At 44.6% G+C, this 24,081-nt stretch overlaps 1 protein-coding gene across 10 annotated transcripts in view; it reads right to left on the bottom strand.

Annotated features, from left to right (window-relative positions):
- The window catches only part of LOC120898686 (fasciclin-2), a 56,828-nt gene that overhangs the window by 18,036 nt on the left and 14,711 nt on the right, over nucleotides 1–24,081 (bottom strand). For 7 of the 10 annotated variants that reach the window (XM_040304852.1, XM_040304851.1, XM_040304856.1 and 4 more), the window contains exons 3-7: nucleotides 4,328–4,502; nucleotides 3,729–3,782; nucleotides 1,065–1,231; nucleotides 486–610; nucleotides 96–391 (exon numbers count right to left, since the gene is read on the bottom strand). In XM_040304852.1, coding sequence (XP_040160786.1) covers nucleotides 96–391; nucleotides 486–610; nucleotides 1,065–1,231; nucleotides 3,729–3,782; nucleotides 4,328–4,502 — 817 coding nt within the window. The remainder of the gene's footprint in view (nucleotides 1–95; nucleotides 392–485; nucleotides 611–1,064; nucleotides 1,232–3,728; nucleotides 3,783–4,327; nucleotides 4,503–24,081) is intronic. The other 3 variants (XM_040304857.1, XM_040304858.1, XM_040304861.1) reach the window with 1 other exon arrangement.

The following is a 24,081-nucleotide window of genomic DNA, read 5'->3' as shown; positions in this document are numbered from 1 at the left end:
TCACCACCAAAGATGGCCCGGAAATGGCCAACAAAATGACAATCACACGCAACCCAGATTCCCCACCTAAACACAAACATACACCCGAAACGTACCTATCTAAATCAGCCGCATTCTGCTGCGTGCCCTTCTTAATCCACTGGAACTCGGGCACCGGTTTACCGGTCGCATTACACATCACCGAGAACGATTGTCCCTCGACGGCGTCCATGACCAGCGGGAGACGCTGAACTTGTGGCATGATCTGCACCTCGACTCTTATCTCACGATTTTTGAGCTCACCGGTCGACATAACGGCCGCCCGGCACGTATACACACCATCGTCCGCCTCGGTTATGTTTTTGATAAGCAGTCCCCGGTTTTCGATTACGTACCGACCGCTGGATTTAATCTGGGACATAGAACCGAGCGTATTTGGGTTAGATATGGGACGGGATGGAAGATGATGATGGTGATGCTGGGAGAGACTGGTTGATTTGGCTTACCTGATCACCGTTTCGAAGCCAATCAACAGTTGCCGGTGGATTGGCGGTTACCTCGCAACGCACGATATAGTCGGTACCCATGAGCGGTCGCTGATCCGTGGGAGCATCCTTCCAGGTGATGGCAACTGGAGAGCGGCGCAAACAAAACGAGCAAATCAATTAATGGGAATGATGTTTTCAGAACAGTGATTGCGATAGCGCGTGTCGTTGAAATTGGGTAACAGGCGCATTTAAACTTATTCCATAAGGATGTTCAGAAAAATGACCGTCCACAACACATCATGTTGACCTTGATATGTGTCATTTACCAGCGTGTCATAGCACAATAAGTGAAAGAAATGATTTCTTCACACAAAAATAACCAACAATCACCCAAAATCGGCTTATTCTATTGCCAGAATGAACGCGTGCCCGATTGCCTTGAACGTTACCTTGAGCGTCCCTATCGATCCACACGCGACGTTACACGTTAAATCACTGTGCTTACAGGCACGCTCCCCCCGGGGAGAGAGCGCCTACTGTTTGACGACAAAAGCACGCGTACGATGACGGCATGCAGGCACGCCAAAAACCACTTACCGTACGTTTCCACCACGACGGCGGCATTCAGCTTTTCGGTGACGGAGTAGGAAGCGGCACAGAAGTACGTCCCGGCCATCGATTCCTGCAGCGAGTTAAAGATTAGTGCCAGCGCCGTCCCGCCCGCTATCGATTCCGTGTAGATCAGCGGCGATGACTGGCCCGCTCTGGAAAGATAGGGGCAGAGAAATTGAATTTTGCAAACGCGTTATTATTAGGAACACACACACATATACACACACACTCGCACACACACATATACAGATCTCCATCCAGAGCGACGAAAGTGGAGTTTGATCCACTGGTCAATAAGTTTGAGCAACGGTTCGGTTAGCACGTATGAGCGTATCGGACGTAGAATGGAGTGTGAGTAAAAGGTGCTTACAAGGTTGAGAAAGAGGGAGCGAGCGAGCATCTCAAGATGAGGAACATGGTGTAACGGAAGGATTATTGCCTTTAGCTTTAGTGTGTTGTGTGTGTGTGTGGCTGTGGGGTGATGTGTCGTTCGAGCTACTACTTCCTACTTCCTACTATCGGTGTTAGATGGCTTTCGCATTGCAATGGAACGACACGCGATATGACAAAACCATGAGCACTGCGGTGAAGAGTTTAGCTACGTGACCAACGGGGTAATCAAGTTGGAGATAGTACGCCATAGGATAGTGTCTTGATTAGCTGTGTTGACACACAGCCACACACACACACACACAGTGCGCACTGAAGGGAGAAAGCAAACAAATCACTCGCTTCGTACTATGCTAATTTTGTCGAGCCTAGTGCAATGTTGCAGGATTCTGTATCAGAAAATCAATCGCAACTGCGTTCCTTGGCATGGATAAGTACGCGGTAACGAGAGAAAGGCTGTTACATTTCGAAATTAGTACTTCTAAGGTTCGTGTGTATGAGAGCACAGAAGTTGCAGACTATCAACAAACTCGTTCAGCAAACCGTTGGCTAGGCTTGGTCAGCATTTCCATTGGGTACATAGTTACAGGCGGATAAGTGCACCTAGGACACTATAATGTCTCAATTGATGTATTAATACATCATACCGGAAATGGAAATTGTAGCCAAGACATTATTAATTGTTTTGGCTCAAGATTCAAGTATTATATGTATTGCCAGAAGCGTTACTTGAGCATTCGAATGCAAATTCGTTAAGTACAGAGGATGGAATCTTTGCGCAAGCCCAACATTGTGATCCATAATTAAGTTCTAGAATATCATGGAAACAATGTAAACCAATCCATCTTCTATTAGTAATAGCTAGCTACCAACAGATCTCGTTTGAAGTCACAAAATCCAGAACAGAATCAGAATGTACATAATCAGCATACTGTTGTGCGGCTCAGGACATGAGGCTCAGCAGCAGGAGGACATGTACTACACCGTACTATTGTCCGTCCCAAGCAAAGGCCATATGAGTTGTGTTGTCCTTAGTCATTTTAGATCGTTTAAGCGCACTGACCGATACGATGGTAACACGACTGTGCCAAACTCGTTCGCTCAGTGACGATGTTGTCCCCCGAGCCAAACAGCCAGCCAGCCAGCATACTGCCACGATGCAAATGCAATCGAAATTGACCGTTGCTGTGTGAATGAATAAACGCAGCACGGGATGATGTTTGGTAATGAATGGGACGTACATTGCTCACTCTTTAGCCAATTTGAAAGCGGGGTACGCAACCGTCAGCGTTGTTGGGGTTTATCCACAACGAATTTGAGCAGCGCGCTCGCTGCACTCGATGGACCGCCCAGTAGTTGTGTATGAAAATTAGTTTCCACTGCAAAAAGGGGATTTTATGCGAAACAGATAAGGGGATACACTATCGCACTAAATTAGGTTTACTACTTTCGATGCCACATTCCTTTCGCACAGAACACACACACACACACACATTCTGTATCAATAGGAAGTTATAATTAAGTTGGCAAACAAGAGCCCGGCTGTGATCGCACACAGCTTTTCACTCTGTGTGCATTCTTGGGACAGCTCCTCGTGGGTGCCGCAGCAGAATAATGATGCTACACAGTAGGGTAGCAGTTTCCCACTGTGTGAAAATGTATTTTATAGCAAGAGGACAGCATTTGTGCAAAAATCACATTAACGATTAGGTATTACCGATTAGAAGAGCAGTGTGTGTGTGTCTGTGTTGTGTAGTACACAGCAAGAGCATTGCGGATGGTGCGTTGGCTACAGCAGAAACCAAACCAAAAAGTAAATGAGAATGAAACGCTACATTTTAGTTGATAACATGATTAGAAAAAAGCTAAACTCAATTAAGATGGGGACGGACGAAAATGACGGAATTAATTACGTACAGTATGCATATGGTGGAACGTACCGACGACGGCCGTGTGTGTGTGAATAAGTGAAGAGGAACTAAATGACTATAAGTTGTCTTGTCCTAATACTAGAGCAAAGGGAACTATTTATGGAAAAAAACTATACATGATGCAAAGTGAGGGAAAAGAATAGCAGTAGTAGATAAATGATTTGTTAAGAAACAAAAAGAGAGAGAGAGAGAAAGATAATAAAAACATAACACAACGCAAACCAACTAAAATGCATGGAAAAAGAAAACAGAAACAGCGCCAATAAACAAACAAAAACAAGGGGGTTCGATTCCATTTGCCTAGCGATTGGAAAACCGTGAAACTTACTTCGTTGGAAGCTTACGACCTTTCGAATCGTACAGAGGATAGTAATAGTTCATCCTACACCGGGAATAAATCATTAAAGAAAAACAAAAGGTTAAACCAAAACTATGCGAAAAAGGATGATAGAGTAGGTGGAGACGGATGTTTCGAGAGGGAAGTAAAAGAATGCTACCAGAGCAGACTAGCATTTGGATTTAGGAGGACGACTAGATACTAGCGCACCATAGCAAAATATCGGTAGGAAATTAAGTAAGTTAAATCCAAGAGATATGAATATCTCTTTTCTAATGATCGTCAGCCTTCGAACAATTGCAATGTAAGTCTACAACCCCAAGCAAAATTACCTTTCAAATTTCTATTTTATAGGTCTATTGCACATAAATGTTATAGAATATATATGAAAACTGTTATGTTCCAAGTAGTTTTGCTCACATTGCTACCGAAAACGCTACACCTTTTCGCTTCTTTCGTCCCTGCCACAAACAGTTCAAAGCTTGCAACTGTTTGCACTCAACTAGAAAACAAGGAAACAGTTTAACTGTTCAGTGGTCGAGTCTCGCGAAGAGTCGCTCTCTACTAACACAACACAAGGCAATACTTACGGCTTCGGTAGAATGGTCATGTTGCGGTTGTCGTTCCATCTGAGATCGGAGATAAGATTAGTGTCCGGAACTTCCGGCCGGCAGGTTAAGAGCAGCGAATGGCCCACCGGTTTCCGCTGGACGGAAGATGCGGGCAGGATCTTTAACCGCGGTTGATTCTGGGAATGTGCCATGCCTGGGTGGAAATGGAAAGAGAGACGAGAAAATGGAATTATTACACATACGTCGATAGGGTTTTGATAAAGGAGGAGGGATAGTTGTACATGCACTTGGTTATTATCGCAGATTGTACTCAATTAAAATGGCAAACCCTCCCAGTGCGCTGTCGTAAGTGCAGTACAACTTTTTCTCCATAACCAGAAGCAGAACAATAATTTCCTTTTCTGAATGCTCCACGAAGCGATGAAATCAACAACTTTCCTAATTTGCGTTACACACTTCCGGCAGAATGCAAGCTGAAGGATGATGTTGCTGGAGGGTTCTCACACAAAGTAACTCTATGAGCTTTTTGGTCGAGCATCATCATCATTGCCCGCAGCATACAGAGGAATGGTGCACATGATCCACAACATATTGCTACCTAGAAACCTACAGAAGGATCAAGCTCTGAAGTGTTAACGGCAGGTTCTAGTTTGTAGGAAGGAAAATTTACACCATCTATGAACCCAACTAGAGCGAGCAACTCCAGCGTTGCCAAAAAGCGGGTCAACTTGAATTCAATGCACTTTGTGGGCACAGGAGAAGTAGGTGGGAGGGAAGGTTTGCCAGTTAAGACTCATATAATGATGCTACAAACTTAGTGCTACCGCGTGAGAGGGATTGTTGATGGGTTTATGATGTTATATGCAGTGTTAGGGTTATGACGTTCGCACGCCTTTACGAAGTGAAATTGCATTCAGTTGCAGACTTGCGTTTCTAGTTGTACGCACACACGAGCACTGCTTTTGTTTGCTGTTGCTCCTTTTCTTTACCGTTGGAGGGACCACTCAGAAATGTTGCTGCTACAAGATGCTCCAGCTAGTTGGTTTCACGAGAGGAAATAGCAAATAATCCTTACTTTCAGTTCTAGCAAGCAACGCAACTAGTTGCTGTGAAATCGGATGCATGTTTTCAGTATTTGTGCCATTTTATGCGGTACAATAATTATGCGATACAAGAATTCCTTTTTTGGTAGTATTTTTCAACGGGCACACGTGTGTAAGCTTTGGCATTGTTTTTTTTCTGAATAATAATGAAAAAATGCCCAATTTATCTAATAAAAACCTAGATTTTGAAAAAACATAAGGGAAAATATATAAAAACTGTCATCCCCACATTCTCCTCCATTAGGCTTTTATTACCTTCCGCTAGATAATGGCACGTTTACGATGGTACAGGCAACAGTCGGCAAATCCATCATACCAAAATCGTTTCAACTTTGGCAGCAATTAATTACGCACTTTGATGATGGCTTAGTAACACACGCAGGGATGTCCCCATGCTCCCTCCCTTATCTCCCTTTTCGCGGCAATATACGAAACGGCTGCACCATATTGCACATCATCCCCAGAGTCGGATGACATCAGGCAGCACCGAACGTTAAAGCGCGTCGACAGTTATTTGCAGTGCATCTTACGACGAGGCAACATGATGGTGGCCCGGAGTGAAATAGCAATAACGCGTTGTTGCAAACCCAGTGCGCGCCTGGTTTGGGTGAAGATGGTTTTTTGTCATCATTTTAACCATCTCCTACCTTAACAAGTGTGACAGCAACAACCATCAAAATGGCTGTGTTCATGGAAGACAGAATAATGATGAAGAAATGAAAATTTTCAACACATAAGATGATCGTAAAATTGCACTGAAAAATTGCTGTTTGCTGCTTTGGCGTGCTCTGTTAAGTTATATAACTGTGCCAAGTGGCCAAGGATGCCGTAAAACGGCGAGAACGAACGTCGTACCGGAAGTAAACAGAAGGTGCATTAAAGTTTTTCTTCTTTCCGACAAACCTACAACAACCACCACTGAAGTTGGAAATGTAACGATCGAGTAAAAATGCTGTAGGTGAGTGTGTGTTTGTGAATGTGCTCTGCCCCATCCTCACAGATCCCACACATCTCGGAAAAATACACGGGCTGGTGGTGTTGGCTTTCGGTAGAGCTATTTATGGTTTTACATAAAATCTTGGAAACCGTAAGGTAAGAGACGGTGACAAAATACGACAGACAGAGCGTACGGTTAAGGCAGCGCTGCAGTTAATCGTTAATCGACCATTGGAGGATTTATTTTACGAGAGCAGGGAACGATTTGATGCCCCGAAGGGACATATTCATCGTCAATTAAATGTGATTTTATGAGTTACTGTGGATGATGGGTATTAATTTTTCTTTTTACATTCTCTCAGAGAAGGAATTTGCGATTGCTGTAGTTTTGCTGTTTAAGTGCTGTTCTATTTAGTGTACGTTAAGCACATTTTATTCGTTGAATAACAAAAAATCTCAAAAAATCAATAGTACCCACACTCCCATCGAGCGCTGGGTGACGGTAATCTTTGTTTTACGCTAGTGCAGTGCTGACATTCACGAGTGCAAAAACTATTCATTTACCAAGCCTCGACATCGCCGGCGGTAGCACATCTTCCCCGATTGTTTTTTACAACCGATAGCTGCCGTTTCACAGCGAGCACCCAAGCCGTGAATGTCGCCTGCCATCCCGGGCACGGAAATGTCATGTGCGACCACTGAACCGTACACAGCGAGATTATGAATAGCTAAACATTGAGGTGGATACCGAACGACGCCTGCTAAAAAGCGAGACGCCTCGACTTTTCCTACGTGTGTGTGTGCGCTATGCAAATAAAACAGGGGAAAGGGCGACATACATCGGTGACATTCCGGTTGGTTCAATCATCGGTGCCATTGGATCGCCTTTTTTTGTTACTGGTATGTTCATGCGTGCTTGATTTATAGATCATATTGCTAGCAGCCGAAGGGCGACAACATTCCCTCCCTTTTCTGTTCCTTCATCACCAACGCCCACAGAACGGGAGCCAAAAATATGTGCTCCCATCCATCAGGAGGAAATGGTGCACACCTGCAGCAAAGCAGTGCCGAGTCACATCCATTCATGGCCATCCGTACTGCGCTACCGACTGCGAGTAGTTAGCTACAGAAAATAGGGAAGCAAAAGTACATCAAATTATCTTTTGCCTTTTTGTTTTTTTTTTGTGTTTTATCCCTATCCCTCACAATGGGAGATGCTGCAGAGTTCCACACTCCACCGGCGGCCAAATAGTAGTTTTTGCAAAGCTTCCTCTCATCTATGCTGTCGTCTGTGCCACTGTCTGGCTTTATCCTTGGCTCGATATTTGCTGCCAGCGACGCTCCCTCACCAAGCGCGAACGGATACAGTTCGAAAAGAAATTCAACCACCGACAAGTATACACGCTGGCACTATTTGCTTCACCTAAATCCCTCGCTTGGTGTGAGCTATTGGTGGTAGTGGTAGTCACAGGAGCTCTGGCTGTCAGTAATATCTCCGCCAGAGCTTTTATCGACGAGGGGATGTGAAAAAGAGCGCAAAGAATAAAATCGGAAACGGATGTGACTGGATGTGTGGATGTGGGACAAAGTGTGGTGATGTGCAGTGAACCAGCGTTAAGCTCGTTTATGTGTCCACCCAACAACTCGATTGTTTTATTGTAACGCACTGAAGCGAATGTGAAATCTTATTGACATTTGTCCATTTGTACGACAAGCTGCTGGATGAGTAGAAATGTGACATGTGTAAAATTAAATTTCGACCAAATGGTGCCCCGTTTCAACAGTGAATGGTGGTCACTATTGTAATTGAGGATGTAGTAGTCAGAAGAAGAAAAAAAAAAGCTCCAATGTACGGGTGATCAATCAAGCTTTTGTAAGTAACACTGCAAGACAGAGCACTCGAGGTCGAGGCAGGGGATTAGCTGGTAAATAAAGCTGAAATCAATTACAAAAAAGAAGGACGATAAAAAAAGCTATGCACAGGCAGTGAGGCAACTTTTTGCATTACTACGCCAAAAACCAACTTAAAGTAGCAAGAGTGTATTAATTTTGATGTTGATCGATGACGGACGGTAATAATGATGGATTTGTTGCTTCCGATTTTCATCGAAATCGTTTTCAGCACCAGCTGATGTAGGCAGGATATTCGTGTCTCAATCTAAAAAAAAAACCCAGAAAAGCGGGAACCATCAAATAAAGCAAGACAAACCGATGACACATATGGGAATCTCGCGGCACACAAGAATAAGCTTGAATAAGGGAAGCGAGCGCGGCCCGCTCGTTTTCTAACGCCGGTGACATATTATGGGACATTATTTCATCCTTCGGTAAACCCTGAGCGAGGTTGGATTTTATGTCGAGTGACAGCGCGCTCAAACCTTCGTTTGCTGTGCAGACAATCTGACAGCCACAAGACAAAGGGATAAATGGGCTGAAATTGCGGCAAACGGGGGGTGGTGGTGATAAAACAATTTCATTGCGTTCGTTGTTTGTCGTGTTATCGTTTTGATTTCGTGTTTGAAAGTACAGCCAATTTCACGTTTGAAATAAGCAAAAAGGCTAGCTTTATGAGTGTTGAGTTGGAAAAAGTGAACGATAAATGAATAAACCACGTGGCGCCAAATTTGAGGCCAAGCATAAATCACCACACCTAGCAATTAACGTCCCACAAAATGGCTCATTAATGTGTTTTATTTTCAAATCTATCGTCAGCTTACACAGCAGAGGGGCACTAAAAAAACCCGTGTTAAGCTCAAGCAAGCGGTAAAACCTTACGGCTAAGAATAATTTTATGGTTGAGATTAGAGAACACTGTAGGTGAGAGAGACATGCTTTTGACTTCACGAGTGCATGGATGAACTGCGCTTAATGGTTGGAGTGGAAGTCCTGCCGCCATTCCAATAATGATTGATAACAATACATAAATTGAGATGAATTTAAAGACAATGAGATCAGAGAGCCTCTTTTATAACGTTACGCACAAACATAAATCGGTTGTTAGCGGCGCAACCAAACTCAATTTGGAGATTAGATTTATCCGTTCCGTTGAATGCGCGTTCAATCGCATCACACACACACACACACACACACAACACACATGGCTCTGGGTAAATTAATGTTGCAACGCACGCCTTCATATTATTGCACCGTCACACAATCATGAAATCAATTAAACTCTCAACCCGATTGCATTCGGAAACTGATTCCACCTTCTCCAAGAAATGCGCTTCACAGGATGACACCCTCCACACTACCCCACGCCTTGGCAAGTCATGCACTGGAATCTGCATTGCGGAATTCGTAGTGAATAAAATATCAATTACCACGAGACGACGAGAGTTCGAGTTCGGATTCGATTATCTCACCAAATCTCGGAAGATAAACAGCGAATAAATACTACGCATGCAGTAATATGTTGGTATGGCTCAGACGGAAAACCATGGAGTGAGAACCGTGTTTGTAAATGGATGGTGCGCGTTCCAACGATTATCAACCAAGAAGACTACTGTGCACAGCAAACCAAACCTCCTGCTTCATGGGTACATCGCAGAACCTTGGCAACGAGAGACAGCCTAGCTGCATCGTACTCAATTCGTCGTTAAATCAAGTGGAAGCCGAACAATGATTGCAATCACCCAACAACCAACCAACGCAGCAGCAGCAGCACCAACAAAGTGCTTTGTTGAACTAGAATTGCACTTTATTTGCCTGCTCTAGGTGCATGCCCTGCGCCTAGGTGCATCCATGGATCGTGCCCCATAAAGAATTGCTTGCAATTTCAGTGGCTTCTTTTTCGTGCATACGGTGTGGAAAATTGGATTGCGTAAACGGAATTGTACAGCGTGGCCGGGCAGGCACACTTAACATGTCTTGCCCGACAGCTCTGTCTACGCAACCAGAAGAAACCCTTGAACAAGCAGCAAACTAACTCCTATTGCAACAAACCACCGTCGGTAAGTTCTTTCATTCACACGGAACTGCCACTGCTAACCGGCTACCCCTCGGTGGCTTTCACCGCAGGATTATAGGAACAATTTTTGTGCTCACGGTACACACAAATTGCAGAGCAATGAGCTTTTATCGTCATCGTCATAGAAGTGGTGCTCGTTCTAGAGCCACACACACACTGTGTGCGTTCGTTTGGATGACTCAATTTTCTGCACATACCATACCGGGCACCCCAGAAGCAGCATCATCGTCGTCCCCAGCGTTTGTGATCCATTGTGCCCGAATCATCAAAGGACTACGCTATCCCAGCATCTGTTAGCATGGATGCGTGGGCAACTTTGTGCTGCTGCTTTCTTCGGAGTTATTTTCTGAGATTCACTCAGCTCAACGACCGATAATGCGGGAAATCTTTTTTATCGAGCAAACGAGCTCCGACAACGACGTGTGACGGCAGTGTGCATCCTTCCGGACTAATGAACGTGCTCAAAGCGTAAGCATCGTGGTCGTTTCAGCCTCGATACGATCTCATCGGCCAAAGGCGGCGATACCTGGTGCTACACACACACACACACGCGTTGCCCCATATCGGTTGCACGATTGAAGGCGAGCTTTGTTGGCTATTTATTTGCAGGATTAAAGCATTAGGCCAGGAAGAAGCTGTGTAATGAATTGGCGCACATTCCCCGAGTTCCGTTTATCGGCACACAACCACCTGAACAAGACGGCGATGGTGCACCGATTTGATGTGCATTGGAATAAAAATCCCACCTGGAAAGGTTTATAAACCAAGGTTTCATCCCTCAAAGGGACTATACTAAGAATGAGCCACTTAAACCACCATCGCTTCACGCTCAACATGAAGTATTAGGAGAAGCGACTCATGCAATAGGTTATTAGCTTTATTGATGGCTTTAAAGAATGCTGTACTTATTGACTTGCACGTCTTAGCTGCCAGTTTCAGTACTCGATCGAGTGACCGCACAATCGATTCATTCCTCCCATCCGAAGCGCAACCAAAAAAAAAAAAGGAACATTCCTTGCTTTTTGTCAATCAAACCATCGAACGGACATCCGGCGTAGTCCATGATAACGCCACTAATGATAACTCAATCGGTCGGTCTGTGTTTTGGGTGGAACAGTGCAAAATTGACCATTCGATGCGGTACACACCCAGCCTTCGCTTATCGCTACAGAATTGGCTATGAATTGACAAACGAAATCATTCTGGAGGCGTGTTTCCCGATTTTCGTACTTTGCCAAAGTCATTCTACGTGACGTGAAAGAAAGCGTTCGGCATTAGACCACACACAAGCACACACACAATCTCTCCCGGTTGTCTGGAGGAGATATACTGACTAGAATGATGATACGCCTGGCGATCTATCTATAGGGCCCTACGGTGTGCCGCTCTATTTTGGTACTTCATTTGCCATCATCTGACGGCGGAAGACATATTTGATGGTCGTTTGGTTCGTTTCGTTGAACGGAGATGGTTATAGCATTTATCGGGCTTCGCCCGCGTTCACGCCCGCACAGCATCCAGGGGAAGCGTTGCCAGCGTGCCGAGCGATGTGAGCGATTGATACACGAAACGGAAAATTCTTTCCGCTTAGATATGGCGTGGTGCTGCTGCGACGTGGTAGCTCTGAGAAAAGATTGACGGTTCCAGTGGGAATTCGGTACGGAGTCTTCCCTGCTTTCATTCCCCGGCTGGTGGGGAGGTGGTACTGCTGGTGTGCGCTGGTTGCAGGAGAAAGTTAATTTCATTGCAACGGACAGAACACACACCGCACATCGAGGAAGCCAGGAAACCGACCCTACCCCACAACAAGCAAATGCTGCTGCTGAATTACCGGTACACCCAGAAACGAAATCTTCACGCCCCCCTCTCCATCAGTTCACCCCAAAATAGCACAGAGAAAGAGAGAAAGTATAAGATTTTCCCAAAAGCCTGATTCCCTTGCTTCCCGCGTCAAGCGTCTTCTGGTGGCAATTCTTCTGCAAACCACCTTCCCAGAGGTGGAAAATGCTTTCCCATACTCCCTTTGGATCGCTCCCCCCAATGTATGGTGCAAACTGCCTGACATCGTTAAACTGAACACTGAGATCAGACGACAGAGAATGAGATGGCCGTCGCGGTTCGCTGGCCGGTGGGAGTCTCGGTGGAATATTTGAGGTGAAGAATTCGGACGAAACGCCGTGACAGAATATTTGAAGCCTCGGGGAGGCGTGTGCGTGTACGCAGTACTGGTTCCGCCCGGCGATGACGGACGGTCTCTGCGTAGCGATTGAGTGCCTACGGAACAGATGCTGACGGTTGATGGTTATCAATTTAGGCTAGTGTGGCCCCAGTGAACGTTCGGGAACCGAGAAATGGCTGTCTCATGGAATTTGGAATGTTTGAGGCATTTTACAGGAAAATGTCGTGTTGTACGCACACCCGACTGATGTTGGGGTTTTGTCGACTTTAAATGTCGATTTTAACACACGGGAGCGTGTAAGATGGCTCTTGAACGAAAGCATTCATCCGCAAAGTGTCACATTTTTAAGGGTCACACACACACACAGGTATGCAAAAGATGATATGGGTTGCTAGAGGAAGGCTTCGGTTGTCTCAAAGCTAGTTGACATCATTTGATCCAGGGCATCGAGCATGCAAAAAAGAAGCTATTAATTCTGGACATAGGACAATTTTTTTAAATGTCCTCCGTATGACGTCAGCAGAACCCTTATCAAAAGACTGGATTCATTTGAAAGGATACGCCACACAAGCATTAGAAGCTGTTGTTGAGATAAAGAACAAAAACAGAAAGCTATCTTAACCGTAGAAAAATGCCTCAACAAAAGAATAAGAGTATTATGATTGATTTTTTCTTTGCTTCTGCAGTGATTGTTGTTATCAATGCTTTCACAAAAGAGCTTCCTTTCTTGTCCTGCTTGAAGTGGCATTTCTGCGGAATATCTTTTCTATCCAAAAAGTCGATGTGCGCTACCACACTTGAACTTGAAGAAGGTTAGCTGAATGACCGAACAATGAATATGGTTCCTTCCTTCCTTGAGCTTTTATAGGACACATTCAGAGAGAGAGAGAGAGAGAGCCATTATTATAATCTGCTTTTGGACGTTTTACCTTCCGCATTCGTTTTTTTTCTTCTGCACTTTTTCTTCTTATTGCAGGAAAACGTCGGAAGAAGGAATACTTGTGCTTTTGTCATTAGAAATCATCATTTCCATCAAGTTCGAGTCGAGTAACAAACCGTTCCAATAGATAAAAATAGCCTCTCTCCTGCTGTACTGGTACAAAGAAACGAACTCTTCGGCCAGAACACCGGACACATTTGGTGACGGGGAAAATGAGAGTCATTTTTAAAACGACCGTGTGGTCCATTTCGCGTTTGTTGGGTGGCTGGGAGAAGCAGCACAGAGCCGAGTAAAGCACAGCGATATGAACAATTGAACCCAGTACGACATAGAAAGAAAATGGGCAAAAATTCAATAAGGCCATCACTCATCGCTGGCGGGACGGTTGGCTGGGTCACCACCGCCATCGGGAATGCTTCGGAAAAGTCAGTCAAACGGACAAATGAAGGTCAATGGGACGCGCGGCGTACGCACAACACAGCAAGAATTCCGCACTACAGCGGCATAATAAATAATGCAATGAGTTCATCTGGAAAGTTGATGAGCAGCGCCAGAGGACGGATGGGTCAACAATGTAATAAATGGAGCTGATCGGATGGAAAATTGTACGGCAAATAGGATCCAGTTCCAGTGCAAAATGAACTACTAAATGGTGGCATGCCGCTGTCTGAGTGGGTGGGTCTTAAATTTGAACTGGAATTTCCCATTTCCCATGCCCAACAGTAATGCAGCACACTCCAGGGCGCCAGGGACAGATTTTGTTGCCAAGATTTATTTAAAATGTGGGATTCTCTCACGAAACGTTAATCCAAAACCCACCCGGAACCTCGATTTGATGCTGTACTCAAACGGAATGGGCTAATTTATGTTGCGCTCATTAGCCACAGATCATCTCCATTCAGTCACACGCACCTTGGATTTTGCTTTATGAGTCTAGGTTATAGGATCACAAGTACAATCGGTAGAGTAAAGAGGAAAAGGGAACACCGAGTAGGGAAATGTAACACAAACAAAGCAACGAACTGCGCATTAAACCGCATAATTCGTTATTAAAATATCATAGTAAGGGATCTTTAATGTAATAATAACAAACAAAGAAAAGGCCCTAAAACAAACAGTTAGTATCCTGCTGAGGCCGTTTCATATCAGTTTGAACAAGAAAAGTAAACACACAAATTTAGGCGCTTCCATACCGTCCTCTACAATTACGATATTAATTAGACGCTCCAGAAGCGGGCCCACGCACGACAACACGCACAAAAGCAAATCCCTCTTCTTCTGAATTAGATCGTGTAATAAATACCGCTGCTTTTCACTGCCGTTGGCTGGCTGGTAACGGTGGCAGCAGCAGCACCAGCCCCGTCTCATAGATACACACGGCACAGCAGGGTTGAGCTGAAAATAAGTGCCATCTCAATTTCACTCCTATGCTTTCCAGTCTCCAAAAAACCCCGTTCGATGATACCTACACCTTTACCGAGCTCTTGACAATGCACATAAAGTGCAGCGCCGGTTGAAGATGGGGAAGCCGTCGATCGCGTCGCGTCCCGGGGATCATTGTCTGGACCTGCGGGTGCGGGAATAAAAGCACCCGTAATACGACACCGTAACAAGCGACGCACGACGGTACAAAGGCGAGAGTATTTCGAGAAGGTGCTGGTATAGGGTTTCCCCACATTGGGATTGTTTTTCAGCATCTTGTAGAAGACCCGCGAAGATGCACCAACGCACTTTGCTACAAACAATACGCCCTGTGGCTTTGTGGCCATCTTCCAACTCGGAAGCAGGCCGTGTCGTGGGGTTTAGGATAGTACTTGGGACCACCGCCCAGCATGCACAGCAGGGTAGGAGGCGGAAACGAAAAATACAATGCCCTTTATTAAGAAAACATTAATGAAAAAATATCACCCGCCATGTTTCATTTATCACACCGTGCTAGAACAACAACAACCCATCGCGCTGAGGAAGAGCATCGTACGGGAAGCAGGGGGCATAAATCAATCGTCTCCTATCGGAAACTCGTCCAGCAACAAACACTATCCGGTGGCAGTAAAATTGTTGTAAGATAAAATTAAAACTCGACACACGAGCGAGGGCACCGTCCGTTTGGAGCGTTTCAAGGGCAACAGCAGGAACGGGCAACTTTCCCCAACGCTTCTTCTGCTCCCGGGGCGGGGCTCTCACAAAAGTATAACAAATGAAGTCGTAATGATACGGCTCAATTTTCTTTTCTGTTGTTGCTTTTGGCTCTTAAAGAGGCTGTCGGATGGGGAGAACGGGCCCGCGAGAAACGTACCATATTTTCGGCGTATGAGGCCATGTAGCGCCATGAGTGATGTTATCGATATCTTCCGCGGGGCAACACTGGGATGAGGGGAGAAAATTAGGCTTCTGCTGCTACTGTACCGCCCGGAGGTCAAAGCACCGGGAGCACCCAGAAGAGCAGCGCTTTACAACACAGACAGACAGATAGATATGGGAGGAAAATTGCATCTACATGGACTTCCCTCTTGAAACATTCCACAACAACAAAGGGTCTCTTTCTTTGCATCCGAATTCGGTTCCGCTTTCCATGCTCTCGCTTCCCACAACGCTGTTTGGAGCGGCGCATATCCAGACCACTGGATCAAAGTAATTATCTCGGAGATAAGTGGATTAACATCGTGCTTCTGGCTGTCTTTTTGGGGTTGAGCTGGCTGGAAGCTACTTCACTTCGTACGCGCGCTACTTGGTTCTGTGTGTATAAATATATCAATTCCAGACAAAGTGCAGATTGAGGTTGAATGCTTTTTCCAGCGCATGATCGTGTATGTCGGGAATCGGGTTGATCTATCACTGTATAAAACTCCCAACCTGAGAGTGAGATGTTCCATTAATCATTTTCCCGTAAAAACTATATACAGTATGCAAATTTTTGTTTATTAAATTTCAATTAAAAACGAAAACACCATTCGCTTGAAATCAAAAACGGTTCATAATCCAATTCGTTTGGCATTAAAATCCCAGAAAAAAAAGATAAACCCTGAGGAACGAATCAACACCGGCGGTTCACAGACAAACCGGGGTCTAAAATCGTGGTGCCCACATGTTTCAAACCAACAAAAACCCCTTTTGCCGTGGGAACGGCACAAGAAACCAGCTGGATCGAGTCATGCTGGACGTGGCAAGCCAATTTTGGATCGCATAAAGAAATTCTCTTGAGAGAACTTACAAACAAACCACACACAAAAAAACTTGGGTGACTATTGAAGGGGACACAAACAGTTGGACGAGTCGTTTGGACGAAGTTTATCATTGAAATATTTGTTGAAATTGACGTTTTTTAAGGTTCCACCAACAGCCCAGCTATGCTGCTGCTATTTGCATTTCCAACACGTGCTCTTCCTACGACCACATAATTCGGTCGTACCGAGAGCGTTCGGGCGAAACGAGCGAATAAGAGCTTGGTGTCATTTTCGAAGCTGATCGCAACTTTGTCGTGGAATCATTGTCGCCAATATGTGTGCCACACACAAATTCTTATCCCCACAGATATTTCGCACATACGAATTGGGACGGATAGTATATTCCTTTTTTGTTTGACTGTATATATGTGTGTGTGTATGTGTGCTAAGGATTCATAAGAAGCACAAACATATGTTGCACATATCTCGAGACTCTTGGCTCTTCTGGGCTCGACTCGAGACTCACACATTCGCCGTTTAGTCAAGTTTAATACGATCAAAATGATATCGAACGACGGCGACTGCATATGCTGGACGGGTGTCGGGTGTCGTTGCACACATTTTCTACCAACGTTATGGTGGGATGGGAAGAAAAAAAACACACACACAGACGAACTAATGGAAACCGATGGTAGAAGATTATTGAGCTTAGTTTTGGAGGAAATTGAATTTCACTTGCTTGGTACAGGACATTTCGCACCATCCACCACCACATGCAATCATAGGAGCGACACAGGTGGCAAAGCGATAAATAGTGTGGCAATTTGAATGCAGTTGTTCAACGCCAAAAGGATGGCTGAATCTTGAACGAAAATAATCGATTTATTAAAAACTTTTACCATGCTGTACGAAAGCAGCTCCAGGAGATTTTTGTCCTTCGTGTTAGAGCGTTATTCACACGCCGGTATTTCAGCTCTATGCTTTCGCACGCAAAACAATCAAGATAAGCAGTTGCTCACCATAAAAGCTAAGACTTAATATTAAGGCTAAGACTTGCAAATCATAAACATTCCATTTTTCTTCCCTCCACTCACCCCATTCATAGAACGCTGTTCTAGCGCTGTTTGGCTTTTCGTAATCATTTCAATCTCTTCAGCACTATACACCGCCCCACGACGCCGGCGCAGGGCCCTGCTCACACAATAGTTAAACAATCAAGCAGAAAAATCCACCACGGAATGTTCTTGGCTGCTTTTGTGACCTCTGCCGTGCGTCACGTCCCGTGCAACGCTGGCTGCAAAGGGCGCTAACACCCGACACCGGAGGATGGTTTCACGCCGGGGAAAAGTGGGCAAAGCTTAACGAAGTTCTCGCATTTCGTGCGTCGTCGTGCATTTGCATCCCAATCCCGCAGAGGCGACCGACCACTACAACAACAACCGGAGAAGCTTTCAGTGAGCGTACCGTGTGCCGCACACAGATTGTGAATGTATATATTTTCGATTTTTATTCACTTATTCATAAATATTTCATGAACAGACGGACGACGGCAAATGGACGGTCGGACGTCAATATGAAATATTTATATCTTTAGCATATTTACTGCTATGATGGCGCACTGCTGCTGGTTGGTGTGAATATGACTGGCTTTTTTTGCTTGATTTTACTGAATGTAGAACATGGATAAGGGAAAAGGCAAACAAAACTGTAAAGAAAATTCATCACGAACGTATTTTGCTTTTTTAATGCCACCTCGCCGTACTCCCACTCTGGCGGCGGTCTGGTGGAGATTCTCTAAGATTAACATTAAAAGCAAGAGGTCGTATATTTGTTTTGTCCAAGATCGATCGGTCTCTCACAAAACGGTGTCAAAGGACGTTGACATTTTTGTGAATGACGTGACAAGAAATGCAAATTTAAATGTGTTTCAATCAGCGAAGAAAAATATTGCTGAGTTTTCTTGTACTGGTAAAGCTTTCTTACGATTAATACGCAATTTGTAGTAACCGTTGTTGATGCATACACAAGTTACAGCATTTATTCCAGACAGAAATTATGATGTAAATATGCATTTTTAATGGGTTATAAGAGGACACTAGTAGCAGGATGAGGCAGCTACGTCTGACCGCAGAAACGTATTTGTCGTGTGGGGTGTTTCCCCCAAAAGCGGAAACGATTTTCTGTGCAAATCTGCATTTAAGTGTGGTAATTATTACAACCTGCAGGTGGGTAGAATACGCAAAAACATAAGCACAATAACGTGCGGAAGAATTATGGGTGGACATTTGCTACCCCAAGCGATGTTCACCTTTATCCGCTTACCTATGCGAATCGGCTCAACAAGGTTTCCTCTGCGTGAATTTGGGATGACTAGGTAGGGTTAAATGTAACCGGCAGCATTCCAAAAACGACGGAGCACACAGACACACATACACACACATACACGTACACATATGCGGTGCAATTTAAATCCCACATTCCACCCAGAGGCGCGAATGGCGTAAAAGGCCATCGGATTGGAGGTTGCTTGCTTGTTTAGCAGGGTGTCGAGCTGTTAACAATGCTTTTCAATGTGCCTAGAAGGTTTTTTTATAAGATCGTTTTAAATTTTCTTTAAATATTCATGCTATCGTTTTTTATATTTTTTGTGTGTTGTCTGTAATCTTGCTGTAATAATCGATATGAACGAACAGGCCCCTTTTGAACCGCAAATATTTCTCACTTTAATTCCGTTCCTATCAACACCGTACATTTTATCACATTTTTTTTTGTCTCGCTAAACTGCTTTATCGCACAATTCCTCAAAATTTGAAAACTCTACATAAACGGGGAACGGGGCGAGAAGTTTAGAACCACCGAACCAAACCGGGCGTAACGTCCAGTTGCCGAGGGACCGATGGTGTGAGGAAACGTCCTTCCTGTCAGCCGTGCCGGGAGAATCTATGATTTTCGGAAAAACTCTCCGAACGACTCCCAAGACGATCGTTTCAAGGCCGGAACGACCCGCGACAATCATGATGACGATGATGGTGGTGGTGGCGGAGCTACGTCTACAACCAAAGACCCTTTCTTCGTCGTTTTGCTCTGTTTGTTTCTCCATCGTCTTGCAGCGCATAGCAGCAGCAGCAGCAGGTCCAAGTGATGCTCACTTTTCAACACCTTCAGCACATTATCGAACGTACGCCAAACCAAACCCTCGCGTACGTTGCCACCAAACCGCCGAGATCTTCCGGCTGGAAACGTGTGGGCGCAGCAGGACTGTGGTGAAACGCCACCGAACACACACATAGAGCAACATAAACATAGCATAATAATAAAAAGTTAATTATCATACCATTTGTGTTCTATTCCCTTTGGTGCAGTAACGACTGCAGAGAAGCGATATGCCCGCGAGGGTTGGAAGGACGGATGGCATATCCGGTTTTGCGCCATACGCACCGATATAGCGGAGGGTTCGAATTTCCTCGCCAGCGGGAAATCTTATTGAACCGCATTGGAAGGTGTGAAGAACAGGCGCAAATGGAACCCGGTGGAATTGGATCAGGAAATTCCGTTTGGGATGGCCAAGTTGTGAAACAGGCTTGGAAGGTAGATTAGCAAGAAAGCGATTCGAATGTATACCTGCAATGCTTTAGTAGTTGATAATAGCTGATTATCTCACACATTCTATTTGTAAAAACAAAACATGATTAAAATTCTAGGGGTAGCTGGAAGGTAAAAACACCATTCCTTTTACAAAGCGGCAACGTACACTACCACTGCGCCATATTCCAAAGAGGGAGAAACTAAAGCGCCATGCTCTTATGATAGGTGATTTATGCTTTGTATTTTTCAAGCATCTTTTATCCACCGCCTCGCATCTTTGCTAACTGAACCAAACGCTCAATATGCCCATCCAAACTATCCAATTATGAAATGCATTATTCTTGTCTTTCAAGAATGCTTCTTGCCCTTTAGCATTAGAGCTCGCTCCATTTCTTAATGGGGCTCGCGCTGGATTTAAAGAGAATGCAAGCGCGAAGAACAAAGAAGCGTGGATGAAAAAAAAACAAGCGCGAGGGAAGATTGTTGCCTCAGCGCATAGTGTAGGTGTGTGTGTGTGTGTGTTATGAAATATATGAGTTATGAGCGCATGACAGAATGATGATGCTGGGGATGCTCCTTCAATGCAAAGACAGGGAGACACACAAAAAAAAAAATCGTTTCATTATTAGTGTTTTGTTTTCTAGACGCTTTTCTAGACGCTGGATAGTTTATTATTTTTGTTGTGCTAGAATCTGAAAAATTTGTCCTCTGAGAGCTGTGTATACATTTTTTGCTTCTTTGAAAATGGGAAGGAAATAAATGAATACACAACAAGAACCAAGTGCGATGGAATGAAAGGAGACGACAATATATATATATAGAAAAAAAAAACTACGATGCTAGAACATCTGCGAGGAGATGAAAAGAGCATCAAGATAAATGATGCATAAATTTAACGCTCATTTTCATGTTTGTGCTGCACGAATAATTTAAGCTGCTATCTATCTACGTCTAGTGCGACGTGGCAACCTTTTGAACGACAAACACTATAAGATAATCTGTAGTATAGAATAAGGACTGCAACACAATGTTCACAAACATATTTGCAAAGTCGTGAAAAGTTACAAATCAAAGCATAAAATCTATCGTCAAAATCAAACGTTCAAACGGAACTGTGTTGAATACCTTCAAAACCAACACGTTTTTATCCGAAACGTAGTTTGTTGTTGCGGGAAAACCTTCAACGCTGAGCGCGCCAGACCTTTGATGAATGCAGACAAGTCACTCCAGTAAAGGAAAATGGGGTCAGCATGAAAAAAAAAAAACACCATCCGCATCGGCAAGGTCATCACGGGAACGACACGTCTTAGGGACGTGATTAAGATGCTAGGAAAATGTTTCAATTACTTAGCATTTTTGCTGTTGTTGCTAGTGGTTCGAACTTTTTCTTTTCACAAAAAAAAGAACAACTAGGCTGTAAGCAGCGTGGATGAAGGAAGATGAGCGTGATCCCAACCGAATGGATGTCGGCAGGCAGTATATGCAAACAGCACACTACTACTTAATTGTGTGCGTTGCTGTTAGGTTTTTTTTTGTTGCTGTCTGTGAGAATATCGCAACCATCATCTATCAGGGTCTTGAGGATCAAATAGGGAAATAGGTTAGAGACAAAACAAGGCCTGTCAGCGTCAAATGATTGAACGCTTCTTTGTCAGTGTTTGTGCCTGCAGAGGGTTATACCAAACATCCCGCAGATCTAAAAACGGGGCCATCCATCCGTTTTAGGCTTAGCGTGAGTGAGGGTCGGGGCGACTGTTTTAACTATGATCAGTTCATTTGTCGTCACGAGTTTGACGCTGGTCAAGTTGATTGCTAATAATCGCCACTCAAGCCTTCACCACTAGAGTCTGGAACTTTCTTGTCATCGTTTTGTTACACCAATTCTAGCGCGAAAGCCACACCGAGAAAGCGTGAAATCAATCATCATATTTTATCTTGCCAAAATAGAAACGAGTGTCTGTGAGTGTATGTATTTAACTTCATTCCATAGCAAAATGCTGCCACACCACTAACGATGTGACACGATTTTTAACGATCCCACTTATTTGGCTTTATGCCCAAAACCATCACTCGCCATCATTCGCCGGTTATGGCCAGCGTGCGGTGAAATACGTACAAACTGCTGCTGCTACACCGGAAACAGGATATGTCATCGCGTACATTTCCCCCGCCACTGTCCTATCATATCGTTAAAGCCCAAATGTGGCTTTCGCTTTTCCGCTAATTTTTCCCTTTTCCGTTCATGTCAATTATAAACGTTACACAGCTGTCATTCAAAATAATATAAGCTATATCCCCAAAAGCAGCGAATTTCACGACACCCAAAGCGTATCGAATTGAGTATTCGAAATCGTGAGAGTCTTTTGCACGTGACGGATGATCGGATCAAACCGGTGTAATAGCACTGCCTGCCGCACAACCATCACACAACCGTCGTTGGCACATGGTTTGGAGCTCCATATTTCGTGAATTTTGTTTACATTCAACTGTCGGACACAGTTCTTTTACTCCACCTCTCGCGGTACCACCACTCCCGACCCCATTTCGTGCTCATTAATGATCCAATGTCGGGTGATGTTGTCATGCTGGATGGCAAGCAACGCTTTTTATACGCAGAGAGAAGCGTATCAGAACGTTACCCGCTGACAGAACGGAAAGCTGATAGGAAGAGTTTAATCTTTTCTGCCTCTCATTCCCTCCCACCGCAACCTGACGGCCTGGTGGTCGGTAGATCAGTCCAAACGATAAAAAATGGTTTGTTGCACTGGAAAAATTTAAACGATCGCGGTACGTTTTATCTCTGGCACGATCGGGCGCGAGCGCGCGCGTCCGGCCACCAACAAACGTTGCTGCGCTAGCCAAACGTACGCTACCCTACTGCTTCTTCACTTTGCGTGCGCTCACCCCCACGGAATGGTCCGACCGCTGCAGTGTCATCGTTTATGAATGAATGAATGTGAAGCTATTATTTGTTTTAATTGAGTGCACGTCGGCGGCTCATTCACGACCTCTCTCCCGCTTTCATCGGGGTAGGAAACAACTCCTGTCCTGGCGCTGCCGCGGTTCATGCCTTCGTGCGAAAGTAATATTCTGTGAGACCGCGCACGAAACTGTGTCCGAGGAAAAGGGTTAAAAGTATGTATGAATAGTCGAAGCGAAATTAATAAAATACACTGCAAGCGGTCTCATCGCAGGGAATGATGATCATCATGCTGAGGCAGCAGGGTTCATGATGAGAAAGCATCACATCGCGACTTAAGCATTGATGCGGCGTATGTGCGAGTGTGGTTTTTCGCATGCCCTTTTTGAATGATGCGTTCACATTGTGCGGCGAGTCAAAAAAGAAATGCATGTTCCTCGCAGCGAATGCACACTTTTGTTTTATTGATGAGCGGCATTAACGTAGCAAAAGTTGATGACACACTCAGCAAGCGTACTTAATGACCGTTCAGTGGGTGGAAGTATTTCGACACCGCCAATTACACATTCCGCCGTCACGAGGGATGATGCTGGCGATTATTGGATAGTGTGAAAGAACGCGTTAATAAAGGTATGAAGCACTTTGCAGCATGTTTCATAAAGTAAAGAGCAAACATTGGACAACACTTTACATTTTCGCTATTAAACTGTTTGGATTTAAATAGCTGCACGCGTGCTCTTGCACAGCTATGTTTGAGAATGGTTCCATCAAACACACAGTTGCAAAGCATAATCGTTTTCATAGCCGTACGGGGTACGATTTGCATACAGGCAAGTACCAATTGTGCAGCAACACCGAGCAAATGATTGCAGGCGTCATATAATTTAATGATCGTTAGAGGGAAGAGAGCGCAAATCAACACAGCCGTCATAAGTCACTCAGTGGATGATCGCGTTTGACTGTGCATAATACGAT

Source organism: Anopheles arabiensis, chromosome 2, assembly GCF_016920715.1.
Source record: "Anopheles arabiensis isolate DONGOLA chromosome 2, AaraD3, whole genome shotgun sequence".
Classification (NCBI taxonomy): Eukaryota; Metazoa; Arthropoda; class Insecta; order Diptera; family Culicidae; genus Anopheles; species Anopheles arabiensis.
Note: the sequence above shows the minus strand (reverse complement) of the source record. Positions and strands in the feature narration are given on the sequence as shown.